The 27,212-nt window shown below is 40.9% G+C and overlaps 1 protein-coding gene across 7 annotated transcripts in view; it reads left to right on the forward strand.

The window, feature by feature from the left end:
• The first annotated feature begins 5,270 nt into the window (after positions 1-5,270).
• GRIA2 (glutamate ionotropic receptor AMPA type subunit 2) overlaps positions 5,271-27,212 on the forward strand; it is a 117,260-nt gene continuing 95,318 nt past the window's right edge. For 6 of the 7 annotated variants that reach the window (XR_007773449.1, XM_050946305.1, XM_050946304.1 and 3 more), the window contains exons 1-2: positions 5,272-5,639; positions 6,180-6,320. Coding sequence is in view for 6 of the 7 variants with exons in the window: in XM_050946305.1 (XP_050802262.1) it covers positions 5,546-5,639; positions 6,180-6,320 (235 nt within the window). In the remaining variant the exon portion in view is untranslated. Of the gene's footprint in view, positions 5,640-6,179; positions 6,321-27,212 lie in introns of all 7 variants that reach the window. The other variant, XM_050946310.1, reaches the window with a different exon arrangement.

Consider the following 27,212-nt stretch of genomic DNA (forward strand, 5'->3'; position numbering starts at 1 on the left):
CAGGTCTAGAAGAGCTCTGCCCCTAGTTGGTTCCTCCAGCACTTGCACCAGGAAATTGTCCCCTACACTTTCCAAAAACTTCCTGGATTGTTTGTGCACCACTGTATTGCTCTCCCAGCAGATATCAGGGTGATTAAAGTCTCCCATGAGAACCAAGGCCTGCGATCTAGTAACTTCTGCTAGTTGCCAGAAGAAAGCCTTGTCCACCTCAACCCCCTGGTCTGGTGGTCTATAGCAGACTCCCACCACGACATCACCTTTGTTGCTCACACTTCTAAACTCAATCCAGAGACTCATGTTTTTCTGTAGTTTCATCCCGGAGGTCTGAACAGTCATACTGCTCTCTTACATACAATGCAACTCCCCCATCTTTTCTGCCCTGCCTGTCCTTCCTGAACAGTTTATGTCCATCCATGACAGTACTCCAGTCATGTGAGTTATCCCACCAAGTCTGTTATTCCAATCACATCATAGTTCCTTGACTGTGCCAGGACTTCCAGTTCTCCCTGCTTGTTTCCCAGGCTCCTTGCATTTGTGCACTTAAGATAACTCGCTGATTGTCCCACTTTCTCAGTCTGAGACAGGAGTCCTCACCTCTTGCATTCTCTGGCTTGTGCTTCCTCCCGGTATCCCATTTCCCCACTTACCTCAGGGCTTTGGTCTCCTTCCCCCAATTAACCTAGTTTAAAGCCCTCCTCACTAAGCTAGCCAGCCTGCTTGTGAAGATGCTCTTCCCTCTCTTCGTTAGGTGGAGCTCATCTCTGCCTAGCACTCCTCCTTCTTGGAACACCATCTCATGGTCGAAGAATCCAAAGCTTTCTCTCTGACACCACCTGCATAGCCATTCGTTGACTTCCACGATTCGATGGTCTCTACCCAGGCCTTTTCCCTATACAGGGAGGACGGACAAGAACACCACTTGCACCTCAAACTCCTTTTTCCTTCTTGCCAGAGCCATGTAGTCTGCACTGATCCACTCAAGGTTATTCTTGGCAGTATCATTGGTGTCCACATGAAGAAGCAGGATGGAGTAGCAATCCGAGGGCTTGATGAGCCTCTCCATCACATCGTGAATCCCAGCTCCTGGCAAGCAGCAGACCTCTCAGTTTTCTCGGTTGGGGTGGCAGATAGATGACTAAGTCCCCCTGAGGAGGTAGTCCCCGACCACCAACACCCCGCTCTTGGGAGCGGTGGTCATGGAACCTCCATCTCTAGGACAGTGCATCTCATGCCTTCCAATTGGTGGAGTCTCCTTCTGCTCCCTTCCCTCAGATGTATGTATGTACTTCTTAACCTTTTCTTTGGTAAGTTGAATAGGTTAAGCTTCTTGAGTCTTTCAATATAAGGAAAGTTTTCCAATCCTTTAATTTTTCTCGTGGTTCTCTTCTGAGCCCTCTCCAATTTTTCAACAATATCCTTGAACTGTGGATACCAAAACTGGACACATTATTCCAGCAGTGGTCATATCAGTGCCAAATACAGAAATAATATCTCTCTACTTCTACTTAATATTGTCCTGCTTACACATCCAGAGATCACATTAGTCCTTTTGGCAACAATGTCACACTGGTTTGTTATGTTCAGGAATTATCCACGATGACCCCCAAAAGTCTTTTCAGTTACTGCTCCCTAGGATAGAGTCCTACATATTGTAATTATGGCCTACATTCTTTGTTCCTAGATGTATGACTTTACGTTTGGCTCTACTGAAATGCATATAATTTGCTTGCACCCAATTTATCATGCAACGCTTTTCCTTTTTTTGTGCAAAGAGTACTGAACACGAATCTCAGTCATATTATGTGGGTTTTTAATATAATATTAATTAGTATGGTCTATTCTTACCATGTTAGCATAATTTATCAGCCAGTTTTTCTTTTTTTTTTCTCCCTTGCCTCTCTTGCATCTTTTCACTGAACTAAGGATTTTTATAGAAAAAGAATGGAGAGATATAGAATGCCTTATTTTATTGTCAGCATAACTTTTTACATCTGTTTGTAACGTCTGATGTAATTACCTTCTTGCAGTTTCATTGGACTGTATTGTCCTCATATTTGAACCATTTCACCTCAATTGCAGTCAGTGGGCTCACCAGGGTGGAGCTGAAAAGAGAATGGGGCCAAATTGCTTTTATATTTTTCTGCAGTTGGCCACCTAGTGAAATAAAAAGAAAAAGAAAAACTGATTATTTTTAATTCTACAATAACACAATCAGACTATTACTACTGACTTGTTATTATACAAGAACTGTGCATACAGTCTGTGCTAAACATCCAATTTTTTTTACGTAGTTCTTACTCTTCTACCCTTGCACTTGGTTTCATCCACCTCTTATTCCTTGTCTTTTAGGCCTTTATTCTACATAGCGTACAGGTGGACTGCTCAGCCCCCACATTGCAGATCAAGGCCTTAAATTGTAACCTCTTTGGGGCAGGCACTGTCTTTTATTATATAAATGTACAGTGCTTAGTACAATGGGACTGCAACTTGGTTTAGTCCCCTAGTTGTTACTGTGATATAAAAAATAAAAATAACATTTTACTAGATACAGGATAAAACGTGTCATCATAAATTATATGCACAACATTTCTGGCAAAGAAATATAGGTGCACATCATTAGATATTTTTTCTACTTATATGTATTGGCCAGTTTAGTTATTTTCCAAACTGTAAAGGCAATGAGTCCACATAATGGATTTATTCTAAATTTCATTTTTATCCAAGCACAAAATAGTCTCAGGTTATTTTGCTGCTGTTTGTTTTCTTGTGTATTTTGCAATTCAAACTCACAAATAGGATTTTTGTTTGCGTGTTTGTTTAAACATAAAATATCACTCTCAAAATTAGATATGTGCCAAATTTGTGTCACAATGAATTTTTAGAGTAGAGCTCTTAATCCCTGAGACTGGAGGGATAGACTGGACATATCTGTACTAAAATTAAATGTAGTATGGCATTTTGACCCTGAAATATTTACCAGACGTAATGACTGTTGATTTGATGATAGTCCTCTAAATATATGCACAGAGGGATTATTTATATGCACATTTTCCTAGACGATGTGAAGTACAGCAGGGCTAGTCATTTCAGTGAAGTTTACCACCCCCTTCCCCAAACCTCTGTATTGCCATCTTCAAGTAGCACATGATATGAGCACTGGGAAGGGGCAACCCAGATAAAGAATGGGGAGGCACAAGAGTAGGAATAGTGTGCCTTGCATAATTCCTACCCCCCCAATGGGGCAGCTGGGCACAATGTATTATAGTTGTAGGCTTTATTTATTATTATTATTATTTATTGAGCCCATCCATCTTGGGGAACCTCCTCCTAATCCCAGTAGTTTCCAAAGGAATTCCCTAGTAGCATGGCTGCAATGAAGCTGCACTTCTCAGAAATTAGATGAGGTAAAGCTTTTATAGCTCATGCTCCAAAACATCTGTTAGTCTATAAGGAGCCACAGGATTCTTTGCTGCTTTTATAGTTGCTTATGATCTCTAGCAACTGCTAGTTTGGAGCTGCAGGCTCTGATTCTTCTGTGGAAAAGAGACACAAACAGAATCTAATAAAAAAATCAAAAGGAAATCCAGCAGGAGAACATCAGCGTTTTCCTTGCCAGAAAGGTATTTTTCCAAAGAAGGGGCAATTGCCCCCACTCTTATTATTTGTGATACAAACCAACTTAAAAAATGCACTCACTATTCACCATTTATTGGCAAATTTCTTTGCAGTGTATGTATTAAAATGTTCTTACATAAGATATTTTGGGGGGCAGCTTCTTATGGAAAACTGAACAAGGTTCACTTATGGTTCACTGTATATTTATCTATTGGAGGTGAAGTGAATTTTGGAAAATAAATGTGGGTGCAAATTAAATTTGGTAATTTGAGCTTTGGCTAAGCATTCAGAAATAAAACAACTTCCTTAGCCGCTTAATAGTATTAATGTGTAAATTAAAAACAGGTTTTCCAGATATACCTGAATTTCAGATACAGCCAATATTCATGCAGGTAAGATCTTGATGAGGATAAAACTAGTAAAAAATGAGCTACCTCAAACAAAATTCTGCCTCCTTTTTCGCCTCTACTTACTATCTAAACTAATCTCTCCTGTCCTTATGGAGAGACCTGTGATTATGGAGATTTCTCTCCATTTTTTATTATTCACTTAGGCCAAACCTTCCAAAAGCCAGAGTCTAAAGTTAAGCACTTAAATCCATCTTTTTCAGGATGCTTGCTGTAGGTGGTCAACATCTGTGAAAATCAGGACACTCATTCAAGTGCGGACATTTGGAGTGAGGTGAGGTGTCCAATTATTGGCACCTGGATTTGATAATGTTGCCCATAATGTTTGGGTCTCTCATCTTTATAAGTGAAGGCTTAGGGTTTTCCAAAAAGCCTAAGGGAATTAGGCGTCAGCTCCTACTGAGCACCCAACACCCTTAAGCTTGAGAGTCCCCGCCTAAATGACTGAAACAAAACAAATCACGTATGGAGGCAAGTCCGGGCCGTTTCCTTTCGCTGCCCAAAGTTAAGCGGACGCCCCCGGTCTAACTCCGCGGACCAGAGCCGCTTAGTGCCCCCGCCCCAATGGGCGAGCACCGCGCCTGCCGCAGACCAAGCGAGTCCTGACGCGCGTGGAGGGAGGCAGAGCCCGAATCCCGTGTCACGGTCGCACGCCCTTTGGGCTGCAGCACTAGGCGCTCTGGCCAGTGTGCCGACGCCGGCTGCTAGCCGGAACCGGCCCGCACGGAGCAGGCTGGAGAGCAGCTCTGCTGCAGTTCCCCCTGCCGCCGCCACGCGCCTGCAGGGCTCTGATGTGGGGGAAGGGAGGCCCTGTGCTCCGCCACAGCTGAACACTCCCACCCCCCTCCTTGACCTAGCCATTGACAGATAAGGGAGCCCTTTACCCAGCACAACCAGGGGGCCGGTTAGGCCAGCGAGCCTCTGGCTGCCCCCAGGCGAGGCTGTCGGGAGCACTGGGGGCTGGCGGCGGGTAGATCCGCGGCTGCTTCGTTGCTCTTGCTGCGGCGCTGTCCACGGTGCGCAAAGGCACCAGCCACCTGGTTAGCGCTGTCCCGGCGGCAGCGGCCCTGGTGGGACGTGGGAAGCAGCCGCAGCAGCGCAGCCCTGATGCTGAGCCGGGCGAGCAGCGCAAGCCGCGCTCTACGGCCGGGACAAGGAGAGAAAGTGGGGGTGGGCGCGCGCTCCCGTGCGCTATGCTGCTCGCGCACGCGCGCCAGGTTCTTCCCCGCTCCCCAGCCTGTGAGCTAGCGCGAGGGGGTGCGAGTGTGAGTGCATGTGCGTGTGCTGGATGTACTGGGACCACGGCAGCGTTCAAGCAGCCTTCTTACTTCTGGAGCCGGGACAAGGGCCAGACCTTGTGCAAACGCTTCTCCCGCTTCCGCTGCTTCGGGGTTATTTTCCTTTCTTTGGGTGGTCTGGTCCCTCGGCCAACATTGCAGAGGATCTAATTCGCTGGCGAGAACGGACAAAGAACGAGGAGGAGGAAAGGGATCGTTTGTAGCTTCGTGGATGCTCTAGTTTTCATGGAAATGCACAAGATTATGCATATTTCTGTCTTCCTGGCTCCTGTGTTCTGGGGACTGATTTGGGGGGTCTATTCTAACAGCATACAAATAGGTAGGTGTCCCTGCCTGGGAGGATTTTTTTTCGGATTGAGGTTTAATTTGAAGGGGTTATTTATTCATTCATTCACAGCTGGCATTGCGCTCGCGTATTCATGTCCTGTCAAGCCCTGAATGCCATGTATTATACACACACATGTGTGTGTGTGTGTGTGTGTGATTTTGTATGACGCCTCCTCCCTTCAGAAATGATGGCTATTCCCCCTTTGCCTTAAACAGAAACGAAATCGTGTAGCTGGTCCGATAGCGGTTTGCCGATGCTAGCTATGCACGTTATTAAGAGACTCGCATCTCTCTGGCTTGATGCAGAACCAACGGCTCCCGACAAATAACATGCCCCCCGCGACAGCTGACTAGAAGAGCTCCACCGCCCCAGAGCGAGCGTGCATGTAGCTGCCCCTCTCCCTGGCAGCAAGAATACGTGGCTCCCAGCGGTGCGATGCCCAAGAGGGGTGGCCCTGTTGCCTGAAGCTTCTCTCTTTGCAGTACTGATCGGGTCTCTTGTTCTATTTTGTGTGTGTTTGTTTCCCTGCAGGGGGGTTGTTTCCGAGGGGTGCCGATCAGGAATACAGCGCATTTCGGGTAGGGATGGTTCAATTTTCCACTTCAGAGTTCAGGCTGACGCCCCACATCGACAACCTGGAGGTAGCCAACAGCTTCGCCGTCACCAATGCTTGTGAGTAACGAATGCTCGTGTCATTCGAATAACCGTGGACAGGGCTGCTCCGGGGAAGGCGTGAGACCGCCGGGACCGCTTTCTCTCGACTTCGGGGGAGCGAGGGGAGCAGGGGCGCGTGCGCACTGGGAATGGGGCGGTGGGAGAGGAGAGAGTGGTGTGCGGGCTGTGCAGTGGTTTGCCCCCCCGGGTAGCTGCGGGGCAGATTCGGGGATAACGCGCCCATCTAATGCGCTCCTCTGGCGATGACTTTGGGGCTCAAAGGGCGCCTCCAACGCGGATGGCACACACTGCTTTACACATGGTCTAAGTTTAAAATGGTTCCTTTTCGGCTCTTTCCATGCATTACATAAGCCTGGCTTACTGCACATGGCGTGGGACCATATGCTAGCTTTCCCAGTCCAGCTGGACAGGCAGGCTCAGCAAATTAAACGCTCCATGCTTAGCTAGGAGCTGTTAGGCGGAGATCCATTTAACTCTCCAATTAATCAATTTAACTTAACTGGGAGGGCCTGCTGCCCACGAAAGCTGTGCAGTGCTAGCTCCGTTGCGCGGCGTTCCTAGCTTCCGCCTTGGTGTGGTACAGCGGTGCCCTGGCAAATAAAGCAGGATGTGCCAGGCGATCGGGAGCGAGGGAAGCCATCTGGTCTGAGCATCAATAGCTAAATGAGACACGGATCAGCCATTTTACTGTTTGCAATTCTCCATATTACATCAAGCTCCCCCTTCCTTCCATTACCCCAATAATTCTAGTCTCCTTGAGGAATCCCTCCAGGATGGCAGGGCGGGCACCTTAACAAAGAGACCAGCAAAGAGATCGTATTTTCGGGAGGAAATGCACATTAAGAAGGAGCCCGCTCACTCCCTGTATAAAATCATTGCCACCTCGAGGGTTGTACTGTTGGAAAACTGCTGCTTTCTTCCGACACATATTCTGGGGTTTTCTTATGATCTACTGTATTATAATTTCATAAGGCCAGAACAGCTGCCATCCCTTCCCATCCTCAGGATTTCCTGTTTGTTTCCCCGTGTTCAGTTGTTTTGCAGTCGGCTCAGACAATAGGTAAAATGCCAGGGCCACGCGGAAAAATACCACAGTAAAACCAGCACTGAAAAGTCCCTACGAACATCGTCGGTTGCAAACCACATCACCTCATCCGAAATGGTTGATTGAACGATTAACAATTTTGACTGAGCATGTAGACGCGAGAGTCGTGATCATCCCCCCGTTTTAAAATCACTCAGGCAGAGGCTGTTGTTTTTCGTCTCCTTGATAAAATAAGGATATATCAAGAAAACATCATAAATCTGCCTGTATGTGTAACAAATACATCCTTTGAGTAGGGTATATCAAAATAACTGGAGTCAGGGGTTTAGTCTTAGTTCGATGAAAAGAGAGAGCCATTCCTCGAGTAAGGTGCTTTGCAATTACTTATGCTATAGCATCATTTGCAAATTGTATCTAGTGTTGTATGCATGTACACACCGATTCCGATGGGATAGTTTTACGCCCATATTTTGCATTGTTTCAGTGTCGGAGGATTGTTTAAACCTGTGTAGTATCTTGAATGAGAAAGGCGCTTTTATGTTCTGGGAATGAATTATGAACGTTCCATCTGGCCTGTGAGATTCCCTTATTGTATAGTGGCGGCGCAACACCTTTAAAAAAAAAAAAAAGAAAGAAAAAAGGACCAGGGAAGACTCCCATTTAGGCGCCTGCCTAACGAGAAAAATCATCTCAGACTCAGCCGATTAGAGCAGCAATTTGTCATTCTAACTTTAAGGGGAAACCGTGCGTTACAGAGTAGAAAACCCAAACAACCGTTTAAAATGACAATTGTAACAAATATAGGAGCCCTAAAAACGCACACCTGTCCAGGTGGAGCATTACAAGCATCTTGTCCCTCATGCTCCGAAAGACTTCCTACATAGTCTCCAGCTTTCATTCTTGCTCTCCTAACACATCTTTTTGCAGTGAAAATGAGCCCACTGCAGAGACACCGTTTACAAGGACAAACAGGCAACACACATTGATAGTAGCTTGGGAAACTGACTATTCCTTATTGTATACTACTAAGAGAGCATTGCATGGACACACTGAAGTTTCCCTTAATTCTGCGTGTAGGCTGCACACTCAGCCAGGGTCTCTCGTTTTTTAATATGTCCTTAAAAAGTGGGAATGAAAGAAAAAGGTACCTTTTTAAAGAAAAACCTTGCTGTTATCTTTGAATAAGGGTACTAATGGCTGGGGAAAACACAGATTTCCTCCAACGGCCAGCTAGTTCCATAATTTTATTGCATTAGTTATTTACTATAACGTGAGAGAACTGCCCAGTTTATTTAATTGACGATTTCTCAGCTCATCAAATATCATGGGAGACTCCAGGGACTTAATATTATTTCTGGGTAGTATTTTCAAGACATTTTGTTGGAAATTAGTCAACTGAACTAGATGTTTCTTAAAATCCTAGGCCTGACAAAATTCAAGGTCAGCCTGAATGATTGTTCTGTGTTTTCTTGCTTTTCCACTCCAAGTCAATGAACTCCTGACTATGATTTAGTTAAAGCAGCACCAGTGATTTTACTGCTGCTAACAATCCCGAACGGCAAACATGGCTGCTTTTAAATTTCTTCCAGAAAGTGGAGGAATCATGCTTTCCTTAATAAACCACATTGGATGTTTGTACCTGACTCGTTCTTGATCTTAAATATCTTCCTCCAGACAACTCCTACAATATTTATCGAACCTCGGGGGGGTTTATGAAAGGCTCTGACGTCATTAAAGAGCTGATACAGGCTTTCAGTAGGCTGAGGCTATCGTGGGCTCTCCTTTTTCTTTCTCTGTGTGGCCAAATCCCAAACTTCCATTTTTGAGCAACTTGAAGATCGGTGTCCAGGATAACAGCCCGGTCCATGACAAGCTAAAGTGCGTAAAGTAAGAGCAGGTAGTATCTCTCAAATCTATCATAAGTGACCGTTTAGTGCAAGCATCCTGTTGGTTCTGGACTGAATCAAGCAGCACATACTAAAAATAATTAGAAATAGTACTTCTTCGATTACTATCCAAGAAAGGTTTGTGATTAGCCATCAGAGGATACTGGAGACTAATATTTGCTGAGGCAGATAAAATTAGCAGTTCATTTAGAATTGGAGATACTGAACATTTCAGAATTAGCTTCCCCCACCTCCATTACCATTTTCACTACCTCATCCTATGAAAATCGTTCTTGTCTGAGTATTGAGGTTCTGTATCTGGTTTTCTCTCAGACTGCTTTCTTGTGGTGACCTACAAAGCATTTTACAGGTGAAATAAAACTGATAGTGGAAACTGCTGCTGGATCTTTACCCAGTCATTTTAAGGTAGTCAGTTCATCAACCTTGCTTAGCAGGAGTGCTCTTCCGCTAGTTTAGCCCATGCCTTAACCAAAGTTCAGTAATAATAATATTCAGGAGAAACTGTTACTATTCAAAGTAGTCATGGCAGTGACTGAATAAAATAAAATGCTGTTTTGACCGCTAGAAACTCTACACCAGGGGTAGGCAACCTATGGCACGTGTGCCAAAGGAAGCATGCAAGCTGATTTTCAGCGGCACTCACACTGCCTGAGTCCTAGCCACTGGTCTGGGAGCTCTGCATTCTAATTTAATTTTAAATGAAGCTTCTTAAACATTTTAAAAACCTTATTTACTTTACATACAACAATAGTTTAGTTATATATTGTAGACTTATAGAAAGAGACCTTATAAAACGGTAAAATGTATGCCTGGCACGCGAAACTTTAAAGTAGAGGGAATAAATGAAGACTCGGCACACCACTTCCGAAAGGTTGCTGACCCCTGGTCTACACAGTACTTGCAAAAATGGAGTTCTACACCTTTAAGAGTAGATTCACAGACCGAAAACAAAAATGTCAGACATAGATTAAGCATCCAGCAGATGGCAGACTAGTTCCAACAAGAGGCAGGCAGCCTTTCCAACTCCTCTCCTACCAAATGAAATTGTTGAGAGAATAGGAAGTCTTACTCAGCGTTGGATGTTGATTTTAAATGTTTGTAAATCATTCTTTTGAAACCGAGACACATTTCAAAAGTTAGCACGTACACAGACACCTCAACACCTAATAATGGACCGTAAGCAAAGGACCTCCCAAAATAGCTAAAGGAAACCCACGACGCAGAGTGCTCAAAAAGTGTTTTTAGTTAAAGATCTTATGTATTATTGAAAACATTTAATTGCATGTAAATACTGAGTCTATACATGGAACGAGTGGCTTGTACATAAAGCAGTACTGATTAAAGTATTACGTTCCCACATGCACAAAGGAAGGAGGCATGCGCGACTAACAGCTGTCAAAACAGGCAGCAGACAGTCTGGTGAATGAGTTCTTCTGATCCGTAGATGATGACCAAAAGACAGATCTGTTGGGAGGGAGGCTCTGCTTTGGGTAACACAGGTTGCACTACGTTGTGTAACACATACCGCAAGCTGTCGTTTGGGAGGGTTCATTTTGGTCTTTAGCAAATACTTGAGAACAAATCTTCAGCAGCTGGTGTCAATCGAGTAGCACCATTTCTTTCATGCCGGAGGTGAGGCTCTGGTTCGTGGTTTTCACTGAGGGGCTGTGGAGCCCTTACATGGATGAGACAAGCGTGAGTGGTGCTCAGGAGCGAGAGTACAATCTCTCCCTAAGGGGGAGGCGGGCTAGAAGCAGCAGATTTCGATGCGCATAGGTGTTTCCAATGACGTAAATCAGGGAAAGAAGTAAAGGGGAAAGGAAAGTAAGAAGGTCATTACCATGCACACAAACTGGTGTTTGGGAGCTTTTGTGTTTAATAGTTGTGACAAGGTTACAGTATTGGCGGTGATCTATAGGGTAAAATTGGAGGTTATCCAGAAAAATGAACTATTAGTCCTTTAGCACAGTATAATTAAACCCAACCCAACTAATGAAATCACTTATCTTCAATATGAGGAATAGATTCTATTGTGTAATTACATCAAAACAGAAAACAGCTGAGGTGATGAACCTTGACAATCTTCCTGTTAACCCTACAAACACTAAACAGTACCAATTTTTTTGTGAACACTGATTTTTTTTTATATAAAAAGAGATTTGAGTCCCTTCAAGAGAAGTTTTCTCAGGGTAATGTAGAAGCTCAATGACAGTAACAAGTTATTCATAAAGTAGCCATGGCACAGAGGTAATATATGTATGATCTTGGAACTTTAATCTTACTGGCTCAAGAGGGGGTTGAGCATTTCCATTTTAAATAAAGTCTTACAGCTCTGCAGGGATCACTGCACCATGACATTATGACAATGAGTTGCTGATTCATGCATAAATTTCAGATCCTCTCATTATATCATCAACCAGCAGCTTTGAAGGAGAGGTATTCATGGCATTTGGGTTTTCTAGCTATTTTGTACTATAATGCTACAAATGGAATTCTTAAGAGAATAGCATTTAGAACATCACCAGTAAAAACATTTAAAAAATAAATATATATTTTTTTAAAAATAAACTATTCCAGGAAAGCCAGGAAAGATGTATCTGTGTTTATGTGGAATAAATATGTTCTAGACCAAAAGCAAATATATTGCACAATAATGGTTTGGTTTGGTTTTTAAGGAGAGGAGAAAATGATTCAATAGTTATGCTTAGGTTTGTTCATGTTTCTCCTGTTAGTTCTTTTTCATTTCTTTTCCCCTACAAATCTCTACACAGGAAAGCCATGGAACTTCCTTATAGTTAGAATTGACAAGCTCCAAACTGTATCTACCATAAAAATGATGTAAAAATATATGTGGATGGTATGCTGTATGAACTGTCATACTTCTCACACTCCCAAACAATCCTCCCTCCCTCCCCCACCTTCTCACTTAATATCAAGAAATTTAGCAGCCTCTAAAGTACTTTCTTGATGCTGGTGTCCTTACAAAATCAGGACACTTGTTCCTTGTGATAGTTCCATCCCTGCTGTGCCTGTTTGCTTCTTGCTGATATTTAAATTTACATAGACAGAGCCATGAACCAGAAGTTGAGGAATTACACATAAGTGACATTTTTGATTTGACAGCTTGACTTTCCAGATTTTCATTGCATATTTGCATTTATTGCACAAATCTTGTCTGTGTCTTAAATATACATCCTATTTATATTTCTGAAGATAGTTTTATTTTAATTAAGTATCAAATGAGTTAGATTTAACTGCTAATCGTGAGATACACATCAATTAAATTTTGACTAGTCTCTAAATATTTTGATGAAATAATTATTATTTTACTTATTAAATAACTACTAAAATTAATTTTAGTTCCTTATACTTAGTAATATAGTTATTGTGTGAATTACTACTATAATAACTAATTTACATTGACTTTAATGGGACTGTTCACAGTGCATAAAGTTAAACGTGCACAAATCTTTGCGTGATCTGGATCTCCTGCATGAACTGGGGACTTATCTAAAGCTCTTGACGTAAATTATAGTCTTACTACTGATGTCAATAGAGTGGATCAGATTTCTGATGAGAAAGATATATTTGAGTATTAAAAACAGCTACAATTCTACTTGCACAGTTGATAATTCTTGAGGGAAAACGTTTTTCATTACTTCAAGATTATTAACGAAATTGAAAGTAAGCTATCATTGTTATGCCAATGTGTACACAAGCAGGATGCTTAATATAATTAGCAGTAACTTTCTTCTAGAACAGGAGTGGGCAAACTTTTTGGCCTGAGGGCCACATTGGGGTTGCGAAATGGTATGGAGGGTCAGGTAGGGAAGGCTGTGCCTCCCCAAACAGCCTGGCCCCTGCCCCCTATCTAACCTCTCTCACTTCCTGCCCCCTGACTGCCCCCTTCAAAACCCAAGACCCATCCAACCCCTCCCCCCCGCTCCTTGTCCCTGAACTGCCCCCTCCTGGGACCCCCCGCCCCTAACTGCCCCCGGGACCCCACCCCTATCCAACCTCCCCTGCTCCCAATCCCCTGACTGCTCTGACCATATCCACCCCCCACCCTTGACAGGCCCCTCCAGGAACCCACACCTGTCCAACCCCTGTTCCCCATCCCCTGACCCCTATCCACACTCCCACCCCCTGACAGGGCCCCCGGACTCCAAAACTTATCCACCCCCCCCGTTCCCTGTCCCCTGACTGCCCCCCAGAATCCATGCCCCTTATTCAACTCCCCGACCCCCTTACTATGCTGCTCAGAGGAGCATGTCCGGCAGCCGTGCCACCTGGCTGGAGCCAGACATGCTGCTGCGCTGCTCAGCAGGAGCGCGCAACCCTGCGGCCCAGGGGCCCATGTGACTGCGGGAAGGGGGGTCAGTGAGGGAGAGGCCTGGGGCTAGCCTCCCTGGCTGGGAGCTCAAGGGCCAGGCAGGATGGTCCTGCAGGCTGGATGTGGCCCACAGACCATAGTTTGCCCACTTCTGTTCTAGAACATGTCATGTCTAAATCTTGACAGAAAAAGATTTATGCAATGATAAGACCATTTGTAAAATCTGAGTGACCTTATAGAAAGTTCTAATAAGACCAATTATTTGATACTGAAATGGTTGGAAAAATACTCCATACTAAACTTGTCAAATGAATACAACTAATAAATAAATACTTGGCTTTGGTGTAATATAAAAAAAAGACGGAAATTGTTTAAACCACACAATAACTTTCTGAATAAGATGATTCCAAAAGCCCTTACAAGCAAAATTAGTATTTTAAGTCAACCTTCCCATCTCTATAAATCAGCTGGGAGCATGAATTACCAATATTTTATACTGAAGGCTCTGTCTTGCATTCCTGGATAGTGGACACTGGCACTGAAGCCAAAACCTGTAGGATCAGGCTCAAAGTAATGTTGAGAAAAGGTTTGCATGAGTAAATGCATCACACACATTGATTAGGTATTGTGCTTCTCATATGAGAATTCCTGAGTTGAAAGATTTTTATTATATTATATTTTTAAATTGTTGGATAACTGTAGGTACCACAAGTTAAGTATCTGACATACAGTGGCTAACGTCACAGTACTGTGAGAAATTATATTTGTAGAAGACCAAGAGTTAGGGATTCACTCGTGTAGTTTTCTACAGTTGTTCTGCCCATGGTGATTTTTTTCTTTTGTGTCTCATAGTTTACTGAAATCTGGTTTCAGTGTTGTAGAAGGTTTGCTGTTGTAGAAATCTGTCTTACGTTATTTGAAATTAATGTGTTTTGTATCAGCATTATTATTTTATTTTAAAACCTTCAGGTGTTACTTTAAAAAGTTAATTAAAATTGTACATTGGTTACAAATACATATTAGTTTTAAGCTAGTTAAAATTGAAAAGGTACTTTTATGATAAAGAAACAGTCTGGAATTCCGTTAGTGAATGCTTTACAATTTATTTGAATGGAAAGGAGAGATGAAAAGAACTAGGCAAATATAGTAAATGCATATTTTTTTTTGAAAATCACCTGTTAAGATAATACATACTGTGTCATCAGTAGCTCCATTTACTGCACTGTATTTCTAATTTGTAATGTGTACTTACAGTTGTCATAAACAGATAGCTAAGGGTTAATGTTCTTTTACCTGTAAAGGGGTAACACCAGTAACCTGAAACACCTGACCAGAGGACCAATCAGGAAACAAGACTTTTTCAAATCTGGGTGGAGGGAAGTTTGTGTGTGAGTTCTTTGTTCTTTGTTTTGGGTCTGACCCTCTCGGCTATGAGAGTGATTTTTCTATCTCCAGCTTTCTAATCTTCTGTTTCCAAGTTGTAAGTACAAAAATAGTAAGGCAATAAGGTTTATATTGTTTTTTTTTGTATTTACATGTGTGTAGTTGCTGGAATGTTTAAATTGTATTCTTTTTGGATAAGGCTGGTTATTCATTTTTTTCTTTTAAGCAAATAACCCTGTATTTGTCACCTTAATACAGAGAGACCATTTTTATGTATTTTTTCTTTCTTTTTATATAAGGCTTTCTTTTTAAGACCTGTTGGAGTTTTTCTTTAGTGGGGACTCCAGGGAATTGAGTCTGAAGCTCACCAGGGAATTGGTGGGAGGAAGAAGTCAGGGGGAAAATCTCTTGTGTTAGATTTACTAAGCCTGACTTTGCATACCCTCTGGGTAAGGGGGAAGAGAGATTAGCTCTCTCATGTGTTTCCAGGACTGGAAACAGGGAGGGTGGAGTCCCTCTGTTTAGATTCACGGAGCTTGCTTCTGTGTATCTCTCCAGGAACCCAGGGAGGGAACACCTGGAGCGAGGAGGGGGAAGGGAAATGGTTTATTCCCCTTTGTTGTGAGACTCAAGGAATCTGAGTCTGGGGGTCCTCCAGGGAAGGTTTTGGGGAGACCACAGTGAGCCAGGCACTGTAAATCCCTGGCTGGTGGCAGCTTTACCAGGTCCAAACCGGTAACTAAGCTTGGAGGTTTTAATGCTAACACCCATATTTTGGACGCTAAGGTCCAAATCTGGGAAAAATGTTATGACAACAGTGATATGGATTATGCTGTTTTAAGTATTACTTCTAATATCTACGCTTCATGTATCTTTTTGTCTGTGGTGCAAAGATGATTGTGAATCACTGAACAAGGGGAATAATCCTCATTTTTTTTTACTTTTCCTTAAATACATCTTTGACATTTTGTATGCTTTTAAGAAACTTTAACCATTTTCTTACCTATACATGGGTCAGTTTAAAAGAGAAGTGAATTTGTGCCCTAAAGTTTCCATTTGGAGAATGAAGTCAGTGAGTAAAGCTTTTGGGGCCTGATTCTGTTTTCATTTACACTGTTTCAGACAGTGTAACTATATTGGTCTTCAGTATGCCTAGGTAAAGAGTACAAAAAGACATAACAAAGAAAAGACTTTCACCAAGGGATATGACTTATTCTCTACAAAATAAAGGTCCAGTTTTTCTACAATAGCTGACTTTGAATATCATCTTACTCCACAGGCAACCTTATAGAAATTAATGAGATTGCTTTTTGGGTTAAGGTACTATATTCAATGCAATTAAAGGTGGCAGGATCAGGCCATAAGAAATTTCCTGTTTCAGGACAAAGCTATAACTTCATTCTATATAAGATCAGACTGTTCAGCTCTATATTAACAGAGTTAACTTGGCATGGGATCCTCTTGGATGTTTGCTTGATGATGCTGTGCCTACAACTGAATTACCACTTGAATTATTCTGTGAATAGCCTATTGTGCACATCAGAAATGTATCTTTATTTGTTAAACACTGAAGTTAAATTGTTTTAGATACTGAAAAGAAGAGAAAAATGGCAATTTCCCATTTGTGGTCTAATCCCATGAGTCTTTTGCTGGCAAAATTTTCACTGAAGTCCATGAGAGTATTTACTTGTCATGTGCAGTGTAAGGGGAATGTCAGTAAAACTGTTCATGTAGGGTCAGATTTTCAAATTTTCAGAATCCGCAATTGGTGCTATATTTTCTAGAGTTCCACACTCAGCAGGTTCTCTTTGTGACATTCATGGCTCAATATTCAAAAGAACTCAGCACCAAACATGCTGAGCAATTTTGAAAATATGGCTACTTATTTTGGTGCCTATGTGAACACTGGACTCTCTTGAAAACCTGTACCACCGTTTCTATTTTGTTTACCAGTAGACTGAATCACCCTTGAAAACTTATAAATGCAGTTTCTTCCATAGATAAAGCCAAATCAGCCTAACTCCAGCTTCAAGTCCACTCAAGGCAAGGATACTATAACTAAGATAGTAAATAAAATGCTCACAATTACCAGCATCTGATGAAGTCTAGTTGCTATATTATCCCACCTTTTCATTTTAGTCTCTGATTGAATTTCAGTTACGTGATACTGCATTTTCTCATATTACTGTAGTTAAGAATGTCATCTCAGCATTTTTATTAGAAAATTCTATTTATAAAGAGTTAAAATTTTGACCCAGGATGAAACTGGGCATAAAGTTATTTCAGCCTGGGAGCAAATTGTTTGATTTTATTTCCTTTTAAATGATTTGAAAAATAAAAGGGTTTGACTCTAAAATGTTAAGAATGAAAAGCAAAAAACAAAGCGGTCCATTAGGTAGTGCTTTCAGTTGCTTTTTTACCAAATAAATCCTAGAATTTAAATGACTGTTACTGAATTGCTAAAGTTTTGCAGCCTACTAGCGCATGACATCAGCTATCACTTAATGGCCTGTTTTGAGGTGGAAAGAGAAGTAGCTACAGTAACTCCTTACTTACCATCCTCCCTTTTAACATTGTTTCGAAGTTATGTCACTGCTCCATTAAGGAACATACTCATTTAAAGTTGTGCAATGCTCCCTTATCATGTTGTTTTGCTGACTTTACAAGGGAGCATTGCACAAGTTCCTCTTCTCTGTGTCCTCCTCCTCCCTTCCTCCCTCCCTCTCTCCCAGTGCTTCCCCTGCCATCAAACAGCCGTTTGGCAGTGCTTAGGACTTTTTGGGAGGGAGTGAGCGAGCCAGCGAGGAAGCTGCCTCCCTCCCCCCCGGCAGGTAGGGCCACCCAGAATGCAGGGGCTTTAGGGGCTGCAGGGCTCTGGGCTAAGGGGGCCCCGGGGCCCTGGCCTGCAGCTCTAAAGCCCGTTTTGGAATGCGGCCCTGTGAACATGGACCGGAGGACTCGGGAGGAACAGGGGCAGCCGTGCAGCCAGCGGCCAGAGAGAAGTGGCACAGCCTCCTAATTTTCAGCTATCTCTGCTTAGAAGTAGTTTTTCCTTTTGTGAGGAATTTTCCATTTCCTTTACTATACTTTGTGGATTCAATCTAGAATGGCTGCCATTGTAGAGGCTGGTCCAGGGCTGAAGGGATATCTTTTCTAGGGATGTTTTGACCAGATTCTTTCACTGAACATTTGGAGGTACTAGTGGAGATTTTAGACTGTAACCTCTGAATTACTATTACTAATTATATGTATTACCATAATGCCTAGATGTCCTAGTTATAGATCAAGAGTCTAGTCATAGACCTCATTGTGCTACATTACAAACACAGAACAAAAAGAGCTTACAATCTAAGTATAAGACAGGAGAAAACAGATGGATATAAACAGATAGGTGAGGGAGTACAAAGAAACAAGGCAACAGTATTGGTCAGCATGATAGGCTGTGGTCTCAGTGCACTATCAAGTTTTTTTTTTTTTAGGCTTCACTACAAAGGAGGGCTTTGATGTGGACGAACAATGATAAGTAGGTCAAGTTCAGCAAGGAACATGTACATGAAGATTGGTTTTCCACCCAGTTCATCATCTTTGTCAATAATTGTAACCATTTGATTGAAGAGATCATCCTGCAGCCCTTGGTTGAGGTAGATATTCTTTTCTCTTCAGTCAGTCTCAGAAGGTGATTTGGTGCAGTTGTCTGCAAAGCAGCTCTTGTAGTGGTTTTTGCAAGGCTCTCTTTTCTCATCCTCCTTTCAACATCTGTGAGTGTCAGCATGGAGGTGGTAGAGAAATTTGGGTGTGTGGTGTCCTTTAATGTGAAGAAGATATACAGATTTTCCTTGTTTTTTCCATATCTGGACAGTTTAGCATCAGTGTTTGACCAGTGCCTAGCCAAATCTGGCACTTAGATGACTGAGACCAGGACAAAGTTCAGCTCAGATAAGGTATAGTTTACCTTCGTGGTTGGGGGAAGGATCTGATGGCATAGGAGGAGTATTTTTCTCTTCATTATTGTCTGTTTTGTACATTTTGTTCATGTAGACATAGCTCACTTTATAACTCAATCAACAGTATGCAAGATCTCCATTGTGTATCCACACAAAAATCAACAATGCGCACATGTAAGTGGTCCATTCCCAGATGGGCAGTTAAACAATTTTGAGGGCATTTTTCTTTGTGGACAGGTTTTTTACTCTTGGGATGATTGGAAACAAAGGGTGCAAGTTACATCTCACTTTATGCTCCTGTTCTCTTCCTGCAGAGGAGGAGAATACAGTATGAATGGCTTCCTCTTTTTCATTTGCCGTATAGAAAATTTAGCAGGGTTTTAAAATAACAACAAAATGGATATGATCAGACCAAACTCCCTGCACAATACATTTCTCTCTTGCACAGCACAAGAAGTGAGCAATTTGAAGCTGGTTTGAATAACTGTAGCCATTTGTCACCTAAGAGGAAATGAAGAAAAAAAAAGTTTTGTTTTTTTTTTAAAAGCAGTGTAATAACACCATGATTACAAAATCTTATGCAACCCTCAGGAACAGTTTGATTTATTTGATCTAACTAGTTTTGACAACTAACACAAACCAAATCCTGAAAGGTTTTAAGCATCTACAACTTTAATTGAAGTCAGTGGGAATTGCCAAAGTTCACACTTTGCAGGATTTGGCCCATACTTTCCCATCCATTTTAGCTGTTTGATGTGTTTGAAAACATTTAATCTAGTTTTGAGCCATATACACAAATATGAGAAACAAAGTATATAGAAAACATTTTTTTGTTTTAAATAACAGCTTTGCATGAGGAGTGCTTGGGGAAATTAATTGCTGCATGCATGTGGTTTGAGTAGAACTATGGCATAAACTTATAGTAACGAAAATTATCCAGAGTGTAAAATCCATGGTCCAGTGCAATGTCTTTATTTCTGTGTTGTACAGGGCAGAACATAATGTCAGCACTTAATAATGACTGGGGATGTGCAATCTGATTTGGTTAAATATTCAGTAAGAATTCCTCTAAACCACTCTTCATTCTTCATAGCAAACCCAAACTGAATTTTTCTGAAGATTTGAAAATGTGTTTTGGTTAAGGACAATTCTATTTGCTATGTCTGGCAGATAGAGAAGATCCGAATATGCCCTTCTCTCTGAAAGTATTCTGAAAGTGTGTTTCTTCAGATTAACTAGTCAGGGTTTACAAGGCCCAATTATGGGTAGTTTAGAACAAAAAAGGAAAGGGGGAAAAAGGCTAGCCTGGATCTAGGTAGATATATGAATGAGCAAAAACTGTTTGCCAGAATTCCGTACTTAACAAATTGTACAAATGTTTGGGTATTCGATATGCAGGTGTTAGTAGTAATTTGCCTTTCTTGAGGGTGTAAGTGGTACCTGAAGGCACATAGTGTTCCTTTATTCAACGTCTGTGAGTATTCTAGCAGATGTGTACAGAAAGAATCTTCAAGAAAACATAATTTTAAGTTAATATTGACATAATTTGAATTTTGAATTTGTAACCATAAGTAGTATTTACACTGAGAACCATATTCTGAGAGTTTTTGCTTATTCAGTTAGAAAACCCTAAGTTCTGTTATTTCACAACTCTGCAGGAGTGGAAAGGAGAGCTTTATAACATTAAGAAAGACAGACCATGCTTAATTCTTGTCTTAGAAGATACGAACATTTTGGATCTTAAAATAACATCTGTAGGTTTTGAAAAGCTATTTTAAAGGTAGTTATTAGTCTTTTAGAAGTTTATTATGGCTTCCCTTTCAGCTCAGTCCATTTGGAACTATGGTCCTTAAACCTGGAGGAAAAATGTTTCAATAAAGAATGTTCTAGAATATTTATAAAATTGCTTGTCTATACTACATAAAAGAGTCCATGATACTATATGTGGTGTATTGCATATATGGAGCATGGAGAATACATGATGGGGTGAGATGGTAAAAAGTTAGGATAAATTTACTTGTGAGAAATCAGATTATCTTTGGTTAGTTTTCTTTGTTATCTGCTGTGCCACTCATGAGTAACCAACTTATCCAAACGAGCGCTGAAAACATATTGTGTGTATGTGTATATTGTGTGTATATAGTGGGTCAGATCCTTAGTCCCGCCAAGTCCCTTTTGCACAATTCCTGTGATATTAAGGGCACTTAAAGCTATCTGTAATGTGGACTCCCCTAGTATACTAGGGATTCTCCTGGCAAAGCTTAACTGGCTGTATGCTACTTCCTCCTGGTTCCTCTCCCACTAGCATAGGAGGTATGTCAAAGGTGTGCAAAGGGCAGGGGAGAGGGAGTGACATGTTGGAGTGGCATACTATTCTCCATCCATTTTTGTTGTCATAACAGCCCCTAGGGAGGCAACCCCTTACATCCTGATGCAATGAATGGCAACTTGTTCTAAAATGTGCCGGCAGCCAAGCCAGCCCCTAGCCACTCTAGGGATCAGGGATGTAAAAGTGGCTGAAAGCCATCTCTCCCCGCCACCCTCTTTACATGATTAAGCATTGTGCACGTGCATCAGAAAATCTGGCCAATATGCATGTTCTGGTTTCTGTGTTCCTGTAAACATTATTGGAAACAATCACAAAAATACAAACGTATTTAACAGATTTATCTTTACGTTTATCATAATGGAGAAAGAGCACAAAAATAGGACACAACATTTTTTAATAATAGTTTATTAAATCTCATTGTGGAAGCAATATTCCGTGATATGTTGCATAAATTTTTAGTTTTGCTAATATGCAGGGAAAACTCACTCCATGGAAAGAAAAAAGTTGTCATATCATCAAGAAAATCTGATTCACTTTTATGACAAAAAATTCTGAATTCAGTATGATGGCTCCTTCAGGGAAATTAGATGAATTTTTTCCTGTGCTTTTCTGGAATCGTTATTAGTGTTACCTTCTAGCAGTAAATTCAGGTGGCATTAGGAACCCCAGAGCTGCCAATTTCAATCCATGTCTAAGATGTAGACATGATCCTCTTTCTGAGAGAAAAAAATGTGTCACTATTTTTAGAGACCTCCTCTGTTGTTTGCCTTGCTGTGTTTTACCTTGCAGTGTATTAACAGAGAGGTGAAATGTTTTATATGAGATTAATACTGTCTTTTTTAAATTCCAGCAAGTATGGGAAAATTATTTTTTGCCTTTTGCTGGAACTTTTGATTTAGCTATCCCAATGATCTATAATTCTATTTTGGAATTTATTATCCTCCTCCTCTCCTGAAAGATGCAAAACAATGGATTTGCTTGGGAGATTCAGGCTTAAAGGCTTTTGATGCCAAGCTCTGTGTGGGAGTGTGAATGTGTGCATGACAGACAGAGATTGAGATGGGCACTTATGTTGTTATTGTTTGTCATTTTTAAGGTAGAACCTTGACTTTGAATTTCTGTGCTGCTTGGACTTTTTTTTTTTTCTTAGAATTGAAAAATTCTTTAAAATCTTTTCAGAAGTGCTGGAGTCTTGACTCCCCCTTAATTCCAGTTTAACCAAGATTTTTTGCCTCAGAGTTACATTGCAATCTAAAATAGCAATCATTGAGGAAGAAAAATAGCTAAAGAAAATCTTTGGCCAACCAGTAATAGATTAGTACTGTTGGCCATAAAACTGAGGGACCTTATTCTGAACTCACACATATGTAAATTAGTAGAAACGTCATTGACATTAACAAAGATCAGAATCAACCCTAAAATGCATACTGCAGGCTGGTATTTGGCCTTTTTGTGGCGCTCTGCCATTTATTTCCATTTTCCAAGAGGGCATGTTCCATTAATGCCAATGGGAGTGTTGCACATAAATAGAAAGGCAGGGTAGAGCCCTAGGTTGTGATCCTAGTTTTACACTCTACATTTATGTATCATTCTGAGGGGTTCTTAGTTGCATAACTAACTACCAGTTACATAATTAAGTTGGATGTTTTTCAATGAATATTCACAAACAGTAATCTATAACTATTTCACTCATTGCTCCAAAAGCCTGCAAATACTTAAATATTGGAAAGAAATTAATTACTAGCTATTACTTCATGTTTGGAAAAGATATTATAATGAAGTGTAACTCTTCTTGCATTATCATGGTAGGACAATTAATATAAAATAAGAGTTAGTTCCTACTAAATTATTTCATAGATTTGAGTTTATTATTACAGGAGTCCCTACAGGTCCTTAACGAAGATTGGGATTCCATTGAACGAGGCTTGTATAGACACACAAGTGACAGTTCCTGCCCCAAAGAATTTAAAATCTAAATAGACAAGATAGACAAAGAGAATACTATTATGAGATACAGAAAGACTGAATGTTTGTTCAGCATCCCATCGGATGTCTGTGGCATTACTGGGAAATGAGCCCAGGTTTCCTGAGTCCCAGTCCAGTGCCACACAAGACCATAATTTCACTCCTCTTTTACTGTATTATGCTGTTCTTTAGCATTCAAGGGTACAGAAAAGTCCATGTTTGCTGATTATTAAGGCTTCATCCTGAATGCAAAAGTGTACTTTAACTGCTTTACTACTATGCTCCCTTGAGCAAGAGCTCATTGGAAAACAGAGGGGGGAAATTGCATCCCTTGTATTTTATTGTACCATTTATTAAAGAATCACAAGGGCACCCGCTTATATGTTCATAATAAAATGTCTAATTTTTCTTAATGAAAAAGTTTCCAAGTTGTGACACAAATCAAAATATGAGACTAACTTGTTTCCAGGCAGTGTTCTGCAGAGCTGAGTGTCTAGACATAGCAAATTCATACTAATTAAAGAGATACAAGTAAAGACTTGAGCAAATTGCAGAACTGCGCCTTTTTTACAATACCAAACTCTTTTAGCCAATAAAGGAACACAGTATCTCAGAGGGTCTGCATCACAGACCATGAGTATGCAATCTGACAAATAATTAATCCTTTTTTTACTGAACTAATATATAATACCATGCCTAACATATTTCCGTGATAAAATTGCATGTGGATTTCTTAAATTTTAAGATTTTTATTTTTGTATCATGTACTATATATTTTATAAGTGAAGGAAAGGTTGGTGAAATTTTCCTTGCATTTGCAATGGATGCTGAAAATGTTTTTGCTGGTTCTTAGATTCTCCAGAAGATTGTTCCACAATTGTGCACTGGCTGAGTAAATGCTCTATCTCCTATACAAACAAGTTTTATCCTTGGAGCAAAGAGTTCTATTGTGCTTGAAGAATGGAGTTTGCTGCTGCAGTCCTCCTCTCAGAACTTGAAGTGATTTCTTAGGTATCCCAAGCCCAGATCATTAAGCACCTAAAAGATGATGACTGAAACTTTGAATTTTACGTAGTAGCCTATGGGAAGCCAGTGTAGTGAGTGAAGGACAGGTCTGAAGCACTTGTGCTAACTTGTGTTCCTGAGAACAGGTGCTCATGCATTTTTGTACTAGTGTAGTTTCCATGTAGGTTGCATAGCAAAGAACAGGTTATTGTCCACCGGGATGCAGGTTCCTAGCCAGCAATAGATGATAGAGTGTGCAGATGCTGCTGTGTGAGAGCTTAGAAGCAAAGAATCCAGGAACCTGCTAAACTGCGGACTGATTTGACCAACTGGTTTTTATCCCCAGCCAGTGCCTATAAATTCTTAGTGTTTTCTTCTGCCAACCAATATGATTTTTGTTCTGAGTGAATTCAGTTTCAACCAACTGTTCTTCATCCATGAGTTCATCTTGGCCAAGCACTGGTCAGCTTAGAAGAGTAGACATGTGCCTTCCATCTATTGACATTAGGAAATCATCCAACAGACCACTAATACTACTTTCATTCCATGTTCTTATTTGTATCCAGATTGTGCAGGGTCTATGGTATTGGCTTAGTTAGATGAGCTTGAGGGTAGCCTTTGGCTAGCTTCTGCATGAACTTGTTCAGGAACAAGAAGCTTATTGCTTGGGATTAGAGCCAGGTCGTCTGTCCAGGATGGGTTTCTTCATTATTGGTCAGACTGTACTTTTTTTGAAGGAGGAAGAGATAATCCCTTTACTGAATGTTACATGGCCTGTTCCTGTCAGGAGAGGTACCAGTTGCTCATTACTCTCTTTAACGGAGAAGGGTGGGGTCAGATTCACAGGTCCTCAGTCCTGTATATTTAAATGGCCTGTGCAATGTTTGTGAGTTAAAATACTGGTTAACGGAATATTTTCCAGGTCAGCTAAAATTTATAAATTAAATATACATAATTTTAGTTATGAGAATTTTGGTTATAAAGGAACTTCTTTAGACACATACAGGCGATGCTTATTTTAAAAAGACAATTTAAAATGGTAACCAAACAAGTCATTCAAACTGGGAGTAATTTTAATTCACAGTTAGCATGTGCCTTTAAAGGCTTGTCAGTCAACCAGGCAATGACCAGAAGCTTAGAAATATTATACTATAATCAGTAATATAGCTAAAGTGAAACTTAATAAATAAGGAGCTCTTGGGGTTTCAGTGCTGTGCAGTGACAGATGTAATGAAAATCTTGAGTGTATGTGTAACTAGGCTTTTCATCCCTCCGGTCATTTGACTCTCCCTGCGCGCACACACTGACCTGTGCCAGTTCCTTTTCATTACTGTTTGGGGAGGGGAATTGCAATTCTGTTTTGCTCTTGACCTTGTGACCAAGCCATCACCTCACTCCTGCCTTTCCCTTCATGGAAGTCAGAAGTCAGTTTCCTTCGTTCTAGGGCATCCAGTAGCAGTAGTAAGTAACATCAATTTCAGTTATGTTAAATAAAAGTTAACTCTTATTTTGCATAAGGCAGAAAATATCACAGGCAGAACACATTTTAAGCAAGATCTAAACACAGTTTAATTGATCACATGTTTATCTAGTCAGGCCCTAATCTTATTTATAAATACAGAATATTGATGAAAAAGATGAAAACTTTACATATAAGGGAATTCCTTGTCTCATCCAGTTGCTGCCACTCTGTCTGCCTTTTAGTATCTGAAAAGGGTTCTCAAGACCCAAGAAGTCTCTGTTTCTTTTTGTCATTTGTGACCCTAGATATAGTCCATTGGACTGCTATTCAGAGGTCAGTTAGCATGCTAGCACTATATTACTCCATTCCAAACTTATGGTAGCCAAAACCAGTTTGAGTCCAGTTATGACACTTGCTTTTTCTGTCCACAGACTTGTGGGGCTATTAGGCAATTTTCTCTTTCAAGTATTCACTATCAATTTCACTGCATAATCTTAAAAGCCCTATAGCTAAGGATGCAACATTAGTTTCTATTTAAAGCTGAATTTTGCGTCCTCTCTAAAATCTGCATATATAGATCAGCCTGAAAATTGACATGACAGTTCAATGGCTATGATGGAGTTTGTGAGGCAGATGTGAGCTCACTTGATCAGGGGATTCCTAAGATACAGCTCCTACCAAAATGACCTGTTAGGAAATTTCAACATACGTATAATGCTTTTTGTGCTCAGTTAAATAGGGATCCACATGAAATTTAAATCCCTGGAATATCCAGGTGAGATATAGTGTGAAAACTACAAACTGCTTATCCTCACTAGGATTTTACCTCATGTTAGTTAACTCAATTTTAGGAACTTAAGAACACTCCTTTTTTCCTAATGAAAATGCACCCTGTGAGGAGGGGATTAGAGGATTCCCAAGTGAAACATGCAGAGGCTGAAGAAGGAAATGGGGCACAGTTTGTTAGGTTAGATTTGTGTGAGACCCTGGAGAGAGACAAAAGTTCCTGACAGCTGCTTCTAAGGGCTGGCCAAAGGTGCTTTTACTTTAGTTTGTACATGAAGTTGTTTGCATGTAGTTTGCTCCACCTCTGTTCAAGGAAACAGAATTTATGTATGTTTTGTAAATAAATAAATCCAAGAAAATATCTGACTCCACATTAGCAATTTTGGCTCCCACTAGAAACTGGACCCAAATTCTGCAAAGGGGCAACAAAACCATAATAATACTTTTCTTATAAGGTCTCTTTACAAAGCACCCAATGCATGGCCATGTAAGGAGGTCTCCAGTTAGAAGAAAGTGCAAAGATTTCAGTGATTTTTTTCTAAAGTATTATCAGAAATAGCAATTGGCTTAATGATAATCCATTTGCTCTGGGAAGTGTGTGCTTGTAATAAAAAAAGGATAGAAATAGATTAGTTCTATAAGCTTGTATTCAGATGCCACTGTTTCAGAGTTGAGCACTGTCATGTTAAGTAGATACTGAAGTTTGAGATTATACTTTTTTAGCCTAATG

Source organism: Gopherus flavomarginatus, chromosome 3 (assembly GCF_025201925.1).
Source record: "Gopherus flavomarginatus isolate rGopFla2 chromosome 3, rGopFla2.mat.asm, whole genome shotgun sequence".
NCBI classification, from domain to species: Eukaryota; Metazoa; Chordata; order Testudines; family Testudinidae; genus Gopherus; species Gopherus flavomarginatus.